This window comes from Trichechus manatus, unplaced genomic scaffold (genome assembly GCF_000243295.1).
Source record: "Trichechus manatus latirostris isolate Lorelei unplaced genomic scaffold, TriManLat1.0 scaffold00001, whole genome shotgun sequence".
Taxonomy (NCBI): Eukaryota; Metazoa; Chordata; class Mammalia; order Sirenia; family Trichechidae; genus Trichechus; species Trichechus manatus.
The window spans coordinates 26,944,414-26,958,607 of record NW_004443937.1 but is presented as its reverse complement, the minus strand read 5'-3'; the positions used below and the strand labels follow the sequence as shown (position 1 = coordinate 26,958,607).

The window sequence follows — 14,194 nt, the reverse complement described above, 5'->3', positions numbered from 1 at the left end:
GACAGAAGCAATAGCCATTACACCATGCAACTAAGGATTGCTGTTTTACTTACATTAACTCAGTCAAGAATACAGCTCGTAGTTCACTTATCCTTATGAGTCTTTTAAAATCTCTATTAAATTACACTCATTGAAAGCAGATACAGTGCCCTGAACATCTTTTTTACTTCCTGCTGTGCTCTGCATGTAGTAGATGCTTGATTTATTGCAAGCTCTGTAGCTCTTTTTGGAAACCCTGGTGGCACAGTGGTTAAGAGCTACAGCTGCTAACCAAAAGGTCAGCAGTTCGAATCTACCAGGTGCTCCTTGCAAACTCTATGGGGCAGTTCTTTTCTGTCCTATAGGGTCGCTATGAGTCGGAATAGACGGCAACAGGTTTGGTTTTTGGTTTGATAGCTGTTTTTACTACATTATTTCTGTGTTTTCTAGGCTAGTCACCTAAAGCTTTGCCTATAATAGACTGTATTTGTTAACTTCAGATTATATTTAAAAATTAAGAGCCTGGTTTTCTATAAAGATGATGAAATATATGGCCACAGAGAGACACCGTCTCCCTTAGCTGGTACAAGGAATATGTCTACATTTTTTTTCATGCCGATAGGGCTAGGTGTTGTAGTTTTGTTCACAGGGCTATACACAGGTGATTCATGAAGAAGCAGTACTTATCCCAACAAGTTAAGGTCCATACTGATAGTCTTTGGTCAAGAAAGGTGACATCATTTGCCTGATAGGAATGTAACTTTATGAATGGGAATATAATCTGATCTGACCTCTTTTTGTATATTCTTTAAAAAATTATTCTGGGACATGATTTGGAAGGAAATATATATGGAATAATTGAAAGAGTATAGGAATTGACATCAGAAGACCTCATTTGAGTCTTACTGGCTGTAACCTTGGATAAGTTGATTATTTCTTTTTGCACTTCATTTTTCTCACTAATGAAGAGTACAAAATGACACTTACTCTGCCTTTCTCCCAGAGATGTTGTATCATTTCTGGGCCGTAATTTTGTAACTTGTAAAAGGAAAGGAACCTCTTCTAGCTTTAAAATTTTAGATTTTGATTCTTGTTTAAAGCAGCCAGTGAGAGTTTCTAGGAATGTTTTTCTCTTTGCAGTGCTCATCATGGGGCATCTTTTCCCATTTAAACAGGCAATTGCAGCGGTGCAGAATGGCTGACCTCAGTCTTGCAGATGCATTAACGGAACCATCTCCAGAAATTGAGGAAGAGATAAAGCGGGACTTTATTGCCACATTGGAGGCAGAGGCCTTTGATGATGTTGTGGGAGAAACTGTTGGAAAAACAGATTATATTCCTCTCATGGATGTTGATGAAAAAACCGGGAACTCAGAGTCAAAGAAGAAACCATGCTCAGATATTAGCCAGGTTGAAGGTAAGTATTTTAAGCCATGCTGGATATACAGGTAGTCCCCAGGTTACGAATGTCCGATTTACGTACAACCCATAGTTAAGAACCAACCCCTGTAAACCCTATTACATTAAAAATTAAAGGTACGTGCAATAGTTTGTAGTAACAAATGGGGCTACTTTGTGACATGCATCAAAACATTATTAATATTACTGTATTATGTTAAAGATGCTTTAGTGTATCTGAAAGTGTTTCTTTAATTTTTTTTATGCATAGAAAGATACACTATATGCTGTATATTAAGACAAATATTTGACTAACTGACAGTAGATATGAACTGTACCTAATTATTCTGATTTACATACAAATTTAGGAACGGAACTTGTTCATAATCCAGGGACTGCCTGTATATGGTACCAGTCATGCTCTGTTCAGAAAGTAGATTAGGGATTATCTTTGAGTTGTAGTCTTAGAACCCTTGAGGAAACTGGGCTGAGTTTTTTAATATAATAATGTTCACTAAATTTCTTTGTTAGAAACCATGTAGATAGGCTTATCACCCTTTAGTTAAGTGTGTGTTCATGAAGCTGTATAACCCCAAAGTTTTTTATAACCCTAAATTTCTCCTGTAGTGTTTCAACTACACTATAATCTGCTTCTTAACTCCCTAAATTAGCTATCTGCTGTGCCTTTTCTTTGAAAGTAACTTTGTAAAGTTAGATATATAAAATCTGTGCTTACATCAGGGCTTAGTTTAGACTGGAATGAGATGCCACTTATTGTCCTTGGGTAATCTCAGTAAGGATTAAAACATAAATTAACCCTTTTAAAAGAGGTTTGCTATTTTTACATATTGTGGGATCAGATTTACTAATATTTGGTTGAGGATTTTTGCATCTATGTTCATGAGGAATATTGATCTGTAGTTTTGTTTTTTTTTCTTGTAATGTCTTTGATTTTAGAATTGAGGTCATGCTGACCTCGTAATACGAGTTGGAAAGTGTTCTTTCCTTTTATTTTTTAGAACAATTTGCATAGAATCGATATTATTTCTTCATAAATGTTTGATAGAATTCATCAGTGAAGCCATCTGGGCCTGGAGTTTTCTGTGGCAGGTTTTTAACTAGTAATTCGATTTAAGAGATAATAGCACTATTCAGGTTATCTATTTCTTCTCATGTGAGCTTTGGTAGCTTGGGTCTTTCAAGGAATTGAACCATTTTTCTAAATTGTGGAACTAATTGAGATAAGATTGTAGTGTTACTTTATTACCCTTTTAACGTTTTTAGGGTCTGTAGTCATGTCTCTTCTCTCACTCCTTGTGTTGGTAATTTGTGTCTCTTTTTTCCCCCCTTGATCAGTTTAGATAGAGGTTTATCAGTTGTATTGACCTTTTCAAAGATCCAGCTTTTAGTTTCATTGATTTTTTTTTTTCTGTTGTTAATTTTGTTTGTATTTTTATTATTTCCTTCCTTCTGCTTACTTTGAGTTGATTTGCTCTAGTTTCTTAAGGTGGCATCTTACATCATTGATTTGAGACCTTTCTTATTTTCTAACATAAGCATTTAATGCTATAAAAAATAAAACCAAACCCATTGCTGTTGAGTCGATTCTGACTCATAGCGACTCTGTAGGACAGAGTAGAACTGCCCCATAGAGTTTCCAAGGCTATATCTCATGGAAGCAGATTGACACATCTCTCTCCCAAGGAGCAGGGTGGTGAGTTTAAACCACTGACCTTTCAGTTAGCAGCTGAGCACTAACTGTTGCTACACCAGGATTCCTTGATGTTGTAAATTTCCCCCAATCACTTCTTTAGCAGTGTTCCATAGCTTTTTTTACTGTAATTTTTTACCTTTTTATTATGCAGAAGTTCATAAACCCCACCCTCTTCCCCCATCTCTGAATTATTTTGAAGCAAACCCAAGACATCATTTCATCCATAAATATCTCAATGCATATCTTTAAAAAAGGACTCTTTTTTCTAAAAAACATAACACAATACCATTATAATAATGTATTTCAAACAAAATTGCAACTTTTAAATTTAGAGTATATATTTTAATTGCCAGAGCCCTGGTAGTGCAGTGGTTCAGAGCTATGGCTGCTAACCAAAAGGTCCACAGTTCAAATCCACCAGCCACTCCTTGTAAACCCTGCGGGGCAGTTCTGCTCTGTCCTATAGGGTCACTATGAGTCGGAATCGACTTGACAGCAATGGGTTTGGTTTTTCCTTTTTTGGCATTTTACTTGCCATCCAGTTTTTACTATAGACAATGAGGGATATATACGAAAGTAGAATTCAGAATAGCTCAATACTTATGATCAAAGTAATTGCACTTGCTCCCTAAGCATTGCTGTTGTCAAAGAGGGCAGAACAGTCAAGGTCTTATCGGCAGGGCTGACATTCTCAGCATCATTCCTTTCAGTACTTCAGCTGATTCCTAATTGGCCAACTCTGGATATCAGTTACATCCTCAACATTGTCTTCTGCATTCTGAGCCTTCCCTACTTAATTATCTCTTGCTGATAGAAAGAGACTGATCCTAACTTTTGCCAGGGACAGGCCACTCCTGGCAAGCTGATCTGAGGTCTAAGCTCTCACAAAGAGTTTAGAGTTCTAAGATCTCATAAAACGTTAGAGCTGAAAGAGACTTTACATTTCAGCCATCTCATACTAGATGTGACCACTTAGGGGCAGGAGTGTTAGGTAGTTGGTCCTGGCTCACGATTACTTAAAAATCTCTCAAAATAAAGTCAAGTCATTACATTGTCTAGCCTGACCTTTCTATTGTAATAAAATTTCATCTCTTATTTTACAACATTTGGTCATTCTTTCTCTTTTTTTAAAAAAATATTTTATTAAAAAATATTTTAGGTGAAAGTTTACAGAGCAAATTAGTTTCTCATTCAACAAATTGTACACAGATTGTTCCATGACATTGGTTGCAGTCCCCACACTGTGTCCGCACTCTCCCCATTTCCACCCTGGGTTCCCTATTTCCTTTCGTCTGGTTTTCCTATCCCTTCCTGCCTTCTCATCTTTATTTTTGGGCAGATGTTGCCCTTTTGGTTTTGTTTAATTGTTTCTTCTACAGAGCACATTCTTTTTGGGTCTTATTGTTTATTTTATAGGCCTGTCTGGTACTTGGCTGAGAGGTGGTTTCCGAGAATGGCAGCAGTTGCAAGTCAGAGGGGTGTCTTAGGGCCATAGTCTTGGGGGTTCCTCCAGTCTCTTTCAGGCCAGTAAGTTTGGTCTTTTTTTTATGAATTTGATTTTTCTACATTTTTCTTCTACTCTGTCTGGGACCCCCTATTGTGTAGTGGTAGCTGGGCACCATCTAGTTCTTCTGGTCTCGGCGTCATATAGGCTGTGGTGTATGTGGTCCGTTAGTTGTTTGGACTAATTGCTCCCTTGAGTCTTTGGTTTTCTTCACTCTCCTTTACTCTGGACAGAAAGAGACCACCAGTTGTATCTTAGACAGCCTTTTGCCAGCTTTTAAGATCCCAGATGCTACTCACCAACCATAGATTTTTATATGTTGTGTTTTTATTTTCATTTAATTAAAATATTTTTAAATTTTGTTTGTGACTTTCTCATGGGTTATTTAGAAGCATGTTGTTTAATTTCTCAGTATTTGGAAATTTTCCTGATACCTTTCTGCGGTTGATTTTTAGTTTAATTCCATTGTGGTCAGAAGACACCCTTTGAAATTTCAACTCATTTAAGTTTGTTGATGTTTGTTTTGTGGACTGGAATATGGTCCATCTTGGTGAATGTTCCATGAACACTTGAAATAATGTGTATTATGCTGTTATTGGGTGAAGTGTTCTATAAATGTCAGTTAGGTGTAGTTGGTTGTTAATGTTGTTTAACTTTTCCATATCCTTACTGATTTTTATGTCTACTTGCTCTAATTTCTGAGAGAGGAGTGTTGAAACTTCCATGTATAGTTGTGAGTTTCTTTCTCTCTCTGTTTAGTTCTATCAGTTTTTCTTTCATGTATTGTGAAGCTCTGTTGTTAGGTTCATATGTATTTAGGAGTGTTGTGTCTTCTTAATCAATTGACCCTTTTATCATTATGTAATATCCCTCTTTACCCTTAGTAATATTTCTTGTTCTGAAGTCTAATTTGTATAATATAAACATATCCACCCCAGCTTCCTTTTGATTAGTGTTTGCATGGTATATATTTTTCCATTCTTTTACTTTTAACCTATTTCTTTCTATTAAAAGTGGGTTTCTTATAGTGAGCATATAGATGGGTCTTGTTTTTTAATCCAATCTGAAGATCTCTGCCTTTAATTGGTATATTTAGACTATTTATATTTAATGTAATTATTGATATGGTTGGGTTTAAATCTCTCATCTTGCTAGTTGCTTTCTGTTTGCTCTGTCTCTTATTATGTTTTTCTTTTTCTGCTTATTTTTTAATTGAATTTTTTTATGATTCCGTTATATGTCCAATACTGTCTTACTATGTATATTTTTTTCTTCCAATTCCTGTTTCATCTTCTGTGTTATTGTTTTCATACACTTAATTTTACGTATATTATTAACCCACCATACGTTGTTAATATTTTTGCTTTAGTCAATTATCTTTGTGATGAAAAATAAGAAAAACAAACTTTTATATTTACTCTAATTTTTACCATTTCCAACACTTCATTTCTTTCTGTAGGTCCCTATTTCTATCTAGTACCATATTCCTTCTGCCTGAAGAATTCCTTTTAACATTTCTTACAGCACAGATCTGCTGGCAATGCATTATCTCACATTTTGTTTGTTTGAAAAAATCTTTATTTCGCCTTCAGTTTTGAAAGATATTTTCTCTAGGTATAGTATTCTGGGTTGATGCTTTTTTCTTTTGGTACTTTAAAGCTGTCACTCAATTTACCTCTTACTTGCATAGTTTCTGACAAGAAATCGGTTGTAATTTTTATCTTTGTTCCTTTTTTTTTTCCTATGGCCTCCTTCAAGATTTTATCTTAAACTTTGGTTTTTAGCAGTTTGACTGTGTCATTTTTTTTGGTATTTATCTTGTTAAGGGTTCTCTGAGCTTCTTGATCTATGCATTGATGCAGTTTATTAAGTTTGGAAAATTTTTGGCCATTATCTTTACAAATATTTCTTCTGTTCCATTCTTTCTCTTTTCTTCTGAAGTTACATTTTTGTTAGATTGTTGGATATTGCCCCACAGCTTGTGGATACCCCTTGGTCCCCCCCCCCTTTTTTTCCTTATTTCATTTTGGGTCATTTTTATTGACTATCTTCAAGTTTCCTGATTCTTTTCTTGGGTGTATTGAGTCTAATATGAGCCCTCAATGATGTTCTTTATCTTTATTGTCTTCTATATATATAGTATTTCTATTTAACTTTTACAGTTTCTATCTCTCTGATAAGAGATGATTCCACCTTTTCCACTGTAGAATTTAACATTAATAATAGTTTGGGACATCTGGGTCATCTCTTAGTCTGATTACTTTGTCTCTTGACCTTTTCTTTCCCCCTCACTTTTGTGTGTGTGTGTGTCTTAATTTTTTTATTGAAACAGACTGAGGTAAAAAGTATTTATTCCTGGAAATGGGCATATCTCTTCTTTTGTTAGTTAGTTAAGAATGGGGCGGTGGGGGATGAGTCAGATTAGGTTATGACATTGGTTAACAACCCCACAACATGTCAACCCTCTAACTTCTCAACCTTTTTTTTTGGTGAAAATACACATAGCCAAAGATACACCATTTCAAAAATTTCTACATGCACAGTTCAGTGACATTGACTATGCTCTTCCAATTGTGCTGTTGATCTAGGTTTGAGTTTTGTTGTTACTATGGTTACCTTGGAGCCCTGATGGCGAAGTGGCTAAGAACTTGGCTGCTCACCAAAAGGCCAGCAGTTCAAATCCACCAGCTGCTCCTTGGAAACCCTGTGGGGCAGTTCTACTCTGTCCTTTAGGGTTGCTATGAGTTGGAATTGACTTGATAATGGGTTTGGGCTTGGTTTGGTTACCTTTAGTACTTCAGACTACTCTGTTTTTTCTTTGTGCTTAGAGCAGAGACTGAAGTGGTAGAATATTTTTCTCAATGCTCCACCCTCAGCTTTTTCCTTCCCTGTGCACCTGTACCTTAAAAGGGTCTTTTTACATGTACTTGCCACTTTTCCCCCAAACCTCTTCAGAGGACTGTTGTTGTTGGATACTTGGTGCACTTGCTAGCTTGGTAGTAGGCAGGGGATTATTTTTGTTTCTGGATTAGGCTCAGTTTTGTGTGCCTGTGTCTCACGGTTAGGTCTTTCTTAGTGATCTTGTCCCTTCTACAGTAGTAGGGGACTTCTGATGGTATTGGTGTAGGATCCTGGATCTAGGAATTTTTTCTGCTTCTCTCCCAGGAGTAGAGGGTTTTTTCTCTGTTGTTGTTTCCCCAGCAGCATTGGGTCTTTACCTGTGCCCTTGAACTGACAGAGTTTGATGCCCTTCCCTCAGTGGTTTAAGGCTTTTGTTTCCATGGCATGGGGATAGGGCTTTGTGCCTTTCCCTTAGTGATGTCCTTCTCCAGATCTGCATCACCAGGTCTGCACCATCGAGTGACACCCTCTTTGGTCTCCCTCCTTGCCTCTAGTCTTTATTGTGAGCATCAAGTGGACATCCATGAAGACAAATCTGCAGCTGGGTGTGAACTCTCTTTGTGTCTGTGGATTCAGGAGGTGCTATACTCTGGTTTACTGGTAAACGAGTTGCCGTCGAGTCAGTTTCAACTCATGGCGACCCCCATGTGTGTCACAGCAGAACTGTGCTCCGTAGGAGCTTCAGTGGCTGACTTTTGGGAACTAGATTGCCGGTCCTTTCTAGACACTTCTGGGTGGATTTGAACTGCCAATCTTTCAGTTAGTAGCCAAGTGTGTTAAACTGTTTGCATCACCCAGGGACTCCAGCCTTCACTTAGCCTTTAGCAAATTATTAAAATCTCTAGTTGCATTCTTCTTACCTGCTTTTGTAGTACCCAGCATCTCTTCCTCCCATGCTCAGACAGAGCAGGTGCTCACCTCTTGTATCTCCTTGAGGGGCATGTCTTTCTTTGGATTTCATACTACTTCATGGCCCTAAGACCTCAGCTCTCTGTTGAGTTTAAGAAAAGTTATGATTTTATAGTTGATCTGGCCTTTTCTCATTTTTAGGTTAGGTTCTGGCTTTTTGCAGCTTAAGTGGACGAGGAACTCCTCTTGCCTTTAGTGTGCTTTTTTTTTGGGTGGGGGTGGGGGTGCAGATTATCAGCAAAAGTACTGAAAGTTTAAGTCAAATGATATCCATATATTTACACCAAGAAAAAATTAGGTTCCTTAATGGAAAATGAGAATGTCTGTTCTTTTTTTTAATCCACAATGATGAGTGGATTATTTGTCCTTTGACTGATTAACTTAAAAATAAGGAAACTTAGTAGGAAGAAGGAAAATAATGAGTAAATATTATACCTTTAGTCATGGCTAAGATCCTCTGTCCATCACCCCTCATCAGTCATAGGTGGAAGAAGCTTTCTTCTTTTCATTTTCTGTTTTTCTTTAGCCATGTATTGCCTCTAGTACATGGGACTGAGCCTTGGTTGGTGAAGACAATTTGGTGGTAGCCACAGACCTCCTTGTGTATCATCATCTTGGATGACTTGATCCATGTACCATTAACTTGACCTGAGAGGAGAAATTTTTTTAAGAAATTATTTTCCTTATAAAAAATTATTAAATCCCCCTGCTAATATTTTCAATATGTAAGTAACCTATAATTAAAAGTTCAATAACTCAGGAATGCTGCTTCAGAAATTGGCAATAGGGTTACACTAGGAAGGGGAACTGGCTGGCAAGGTATAACGGTTTGAGGGAGACTTCTTTTTTTTTATATTGTACTTCAGGTGAAGGCTTACAGAACAAATAGTTTCTCATGAAACACTAGTACACATATTGTTTTATGACATTGGTTAACAACCCCACGACATATCAACCCTCTAACTTCTCAGCCTTTTTTTTTGGTGAAAATACATATAGTCAAAGATACACCATTCCAAAAATTTCTACATGCACAGTTCAGTGACATTGACTACGCTCTTCCAATTGTGCTGTTATTCTCACTTAAGATGAAGGCTTACAGAACAAAATAGTTTCTCATTTAACAATTACTACAAATGTTGCCCTATGACAATGGTTAACAGTCTCACAGCACATCAACAATATCCTTAATCAACCTTGGGTTCCCTATCACCAGCTTCCTTGTCCCCTTCTGCCTTCTGGCCCTTGTCACTGGACTACTGTACCTCTTTAGTCTTATTTGGTTTTACGGGGCTGTCCATTTCCAGGCTGAACGGTGAACCTTGGAGATAACTTCACCACTGAGCTAAGAGGGTGTCTGGGGGCCATACTCTCTAGGTTTCTCCAGTCTCCTTTAGGCCAGTAAATCTGGTCTTTTTTTTGTGAGTTAGAATTATGTTCTACATCCTTCTCCAGCTCTGTCCAGAACCCTCTGTTGTGATCCTGGTCAGAGCAGTCAGTGGTGGTAGCTGGGCACCATCTACCTGTACTGGACTTAGTCCGGTGGAGGCCTTGGTAGCTGTGGACAATTAGTCCTTTGGACTAATCTTTTCCTTGTATCTTGTTCTCTCATTCTCCCTTGCTCCGGAAGGGATGAGACCAGTGGAGTATCTTAGATGGCCGCTCACAGGCTTTTAAGAACCCAGACGCTACTCACCAAGGTCGAATGTAGAACATTGTCTTTATAAGCTGTGTTATGCCAATTGAGCTAGATGTGAGGGAGACTTACTTTTACCGTATATCTTTTTGAAGCAATTGAAATTTTGTATATTTGCATTTATTATCCTATTAAACAAGAATAATAGAAAGTTATAATCACATTATATCTAAATTACAAGTTGCTAATTTTTTTCCATATCAGCTTCCTAAAGGTTGGGGTTTGTAGAAGGCTTGGCTGAGAATAAAGGGAGAAGCACAACTGGCTGGAGACGTGGAAGTATAAGGAAGGGAACTTCCTCATTTGGTCTTGTAGAAATCTGATATAATAAAGTTGATTTCTCTGTGAATGGGGATCTCTCTGCCATGGGTCTGATATAGATGATCAGACTGATGGTGTTTGCTAAAATGACAAGTTTCATGTCTGTGTGTTGGAAGGTCACTAGACTCCATTCTTTTTATGTTTTATTATATATCCAACTATAATTTGATTTTGTTCTTGCATGAGATTCAGTAAAGTATTGCTGGTGCTCTTCATGTAATTTTATTGCAGGTTCACTTAGGCCAACCAGTGGGTGCTTACCAACCATTTTCCTGCATCTATACATAAAAGTGTGAGTGGGTTATACATAATAGAGCTCTTTGGCCAGTGGAGTTTTTATTTCTTTTAATTCTTCTACACCCAACCTAATCGCCCTCAATTTAAAAATAAAGGGCAAGAAAGCAGGGCTGCCTTTATGGTACTTTCTACAAAGTGGAAAAGGCTGCTTTTTCCTCCAGGTGAAGTAAGCCCCGTGCCAGGATCTACAGCTTGGCAAGTGGAGTGTGGACTGGATTTTAGATCCCACTTACTCCCTTGGTTGGGTGCTCTTGTGCAAGACACAAGGTGCAAATAAAGATGCAGTGGTCCTGCAAGGAAAGAATTCCTATGAAGATGGCCATGCAGTAACTCATCAAAAGAAAACACAAAGGTATAAAATATTGTTCCTTGTTAAAATCTAAGTCAGGTTATACGAGCTGAAAAATGTGCTATATATCAGTGATTCACACCCTCTGTTCTGTGGAGCGGTAGGGGTCCACAGAAGTGTACTGGGGCTGATTAGTAGTAGGAGGGTTGGCAGGGGAGAGAGTCCATGCCTATGGCAGGTCTCAGCCTTTCTTACACTCCTTAATTCACAACCTAGAGTCTTAATTCACAACCTAGAGTGTCTTTTATATATTTTTATTATTGGTTTCTGGGTAAGATGCCATTTGAAGAAAAGATTCCATTGCTTAAAAAAGGTAGGAAAGACAGAAGGAAGTTAGTTTGAAAACATCTGGAGACATATTCATGTTACAGATGCCTTTCAGGATTAAGAAGGCTATACATGACAGTTTCTCACTGAGGTTATGACTGCCTGATCACCAAATGTCTTAGGCTGGGTTCTCTAGGAGAAGCAAAACTAGTGAAGCGTGTGTGTGTGTGTGTGTGTATGCACACATATATGTATATATATGTAGGGAGAGAGAAATTTATCTCAAGGAAATGGCTCACGTGGTTGTGGAGGTTGGTGAGTCCCAAAGTCTGTGGGCCAGGTGTCTGCTTGAAGCTTCTACTGACTCGTGGTTGCAGGGGCTGACGAACCCAGAATCGGCAGGTCAGACGACAGGTTGCTGGCTCACAGGGCTTTGGAACTGGCAAATCCCAAATTCGATCATCAAAGCCTGTTTGTTTGTTGAAGATATAGAGGGCTGTTAAGTTGAGCACCATGGTTAATCCTGCTTGGGTTCACAGTCCCTGGCTAGATTCTGGGGAAAATTGTCTTGTAAAATAGAATAGGATAATGCTTTGTTCGTTTCAGTTTTATTCTAAATCCTGAAAAATGATTCTAATAAAGAGAATAAAATAATACAAAAATCACACAGCAGTATGTCGCATAAGGTATCAACTGTTCACAGTTTGATGTTTATCTTTCTATATGTTTTATTTACAGTCATACGCAAATATGCAACTTTTTTAATTTAAACAATACCATTCTGTAAATATTGTACCATTTATTCTTTTCAGTTAATAATGTGTCTTGGAGAGCTGTCTACTTAAGTAAACACAGCTGGGTCATTCTCCTGAACTGCTTTGTAGTATTCCATAGTATGGATGCAATATAAGATAGTAGTTAAGAGTAACTTTTACCTTCTTTTAAGTGATCAGTCTTTTAATTTGCATTTCTCTACTAGTGAGATGGAACTTTTCATATTTTTATTGGCCCGTTGCATTTCTTCTATGAATTGTTTGCTTTTATCCTTTGTCCATTTTTCTATTAGATTGTCTTTTCTTATTAATGTTTATTATAGCTTTATGTTGGTTTTGTTGTTAGGTGCCATCAAGTCAGTTCAGACTTCTAGAGACCCTATGTACAACAGAATGAAACACTGCCCGGTCCTGCACCATCCTTACAATCCTTGATATGCTTGGGCCCATTGTTGCAGCCACTGTGTCAGTCCATCTTATTGAAGATCTTCTTCTCTTTTGCTGACCCTCTGCTTTGTTGTTGTTGTTAGGTGCTGTCAAGTCAGTTCCAACTCAAAATGACCCTATGTACAACAAAATGAAATACTGCGTGGTTCTGCGGCATCCTCTACTTTACCAAGCATGATGTCCTTCTCCAGGGACTGCTCTCTCCTGATAACATGTCCAGAGTACATGAGATGAAGTCTCATCATCCTCACTTCTAAGGAGCATTCTGGCTGTACTTTTTCTAACACAGATTTGTTCATTCTTCTGACAGTCCATGGTATATTCAGTATTCTTCAACAACATCATAAGTCAGAGGCACTGATTCTTCTTCAGTCTTATTCATTGTCCAGCTTTTGCATGCATATAAGGCAAATGAAAATACCATGGCTTGGATCAGGTGCACTTTAGTCCTCAAAGTGACATCTTTACTTTTCTACACTTTAAAGACGTCTTTTGCAGCAGAGTCGCCCAGTGCAATACATTATTTGATTTCTTGACTGCTGCTTCCACGGGCGCTGATTGTGGATCCAAATAAAAGGAAATCCTTGAAAACTTCAGTATTTTCTCCGCTTATCATGTTGCTTATTGGTCTAGTTATGAGGATTTTTGTTTTCTTTATGTTGAGGTGTAATCCATACTGAAGGCTGTGGTCTTTGATCTTCATCAGTAAGTGCAAGACCTTTTCACTTTCAGCAAGCAGGGTTGTGTCATCTGCATATTGCAGGTGGTTAATGAGTCTTCCTCCAATCCTGATTCTGAGTTCTTTATATAGTCCAGCTTGTCAGATTACTTGCTCAGCATACAGATTGAAGAAGTATGGTAAAAGGATACAGCCCTGACACACACCTTTCTTGATTTTAAACCATGCAGCATCCCCTTTGTTCTATTCAAACAGCTGCCTCTTGGTCTATGTATAAGTTCCTCATGAGCACAATCGAGTGTTCTGGAATTCCCATTTTTTGCAGTCTTATTCATAAGTTGTTATGATCCACGCAATTGAATGTTTTGCGTAGTCAGTAAAACATTGGTAAACATCTTTCTGGTATTCTGTGCTTTCAGCCAAGATCCATCTGACATCAGCATCGATATCTCTGGTTCCACGTCCTCTTCTGAATCAGGCTTGAACTTCTGGCAGTTCCCTGTTGATGTAGTGCTGCAAAGGCTTTTGATTGATCTTCAGCAAAATTTTACTTGTGTGTGATGTTAATGATATTGTTGGAAATTTTCCACAATCTTTTGGATCACCTTTCTTTGGAATGGGCACAGAAATGGATCTCTTCCAGTAGGTTGGTCAGGTAGCTGTCTTCCAAATTTCTTGGCATGGATGAGTGAGCACCTCCAGTGCTGCATCCATTGATTGAAACATCTTAATTGGTGTACTGTCAATTCCTGGAGCCTTGTTTTTCACCAGTGCCTTCAGTACAGCTTGGACTTCTTCCATCGGTATCATCGGTTCTTGATCATATGCTACCTCCTATAATGGTTGAACGTTGAACCAGTTCCTTTTGGTACAGTGATTTAGTGTATTCCTTCCATCTTCTTTTGATGTATCCCGCATTTTTCAATATTCTCCCCGTAGAGTCCTTCAGTATTGCAACTC

The 14,194-nt window shown here is 38.0% G+C and overlaps 1 protein-coding gene across 9 annotated transcripts in view; it reads left to right on the top strand.

The window, feature by feature from the left end:
- The window catches only part of LOC101340867 (microtubule-associated protein 4), a 223,759-nt gene that overhangs the window by 79,408 nt on the left and 130,157 nt on the right, over window positions 1-14,194 (top strand). For 4 of the 9 annotated variants that reach the window (XM_023726525.1, XM_023726528.1, XM_023726530.1 and 1 more), the window contains exon 2: window positions 1,155-1,396. The exons of 1 other annotated variant lie outside the window; for it this stretch is intronic. In XM_023726525.1, the coding sequence (XP_023582293.1) occupies window positions 1,174-1,396 (223 nt within the window). In that variant the 5' untranslated portion in view covers window positions 1,155-1,173. Of the gene's footprint in view, window positions 1-363; window positions 1,397-14,194 lie in introns of those variants that run through there. 4 more of the 9 variants (XM_023726540.1, XM_023726534.1, XM_023726518.1 and 1 more) reach the window with 1 other exon arrangement.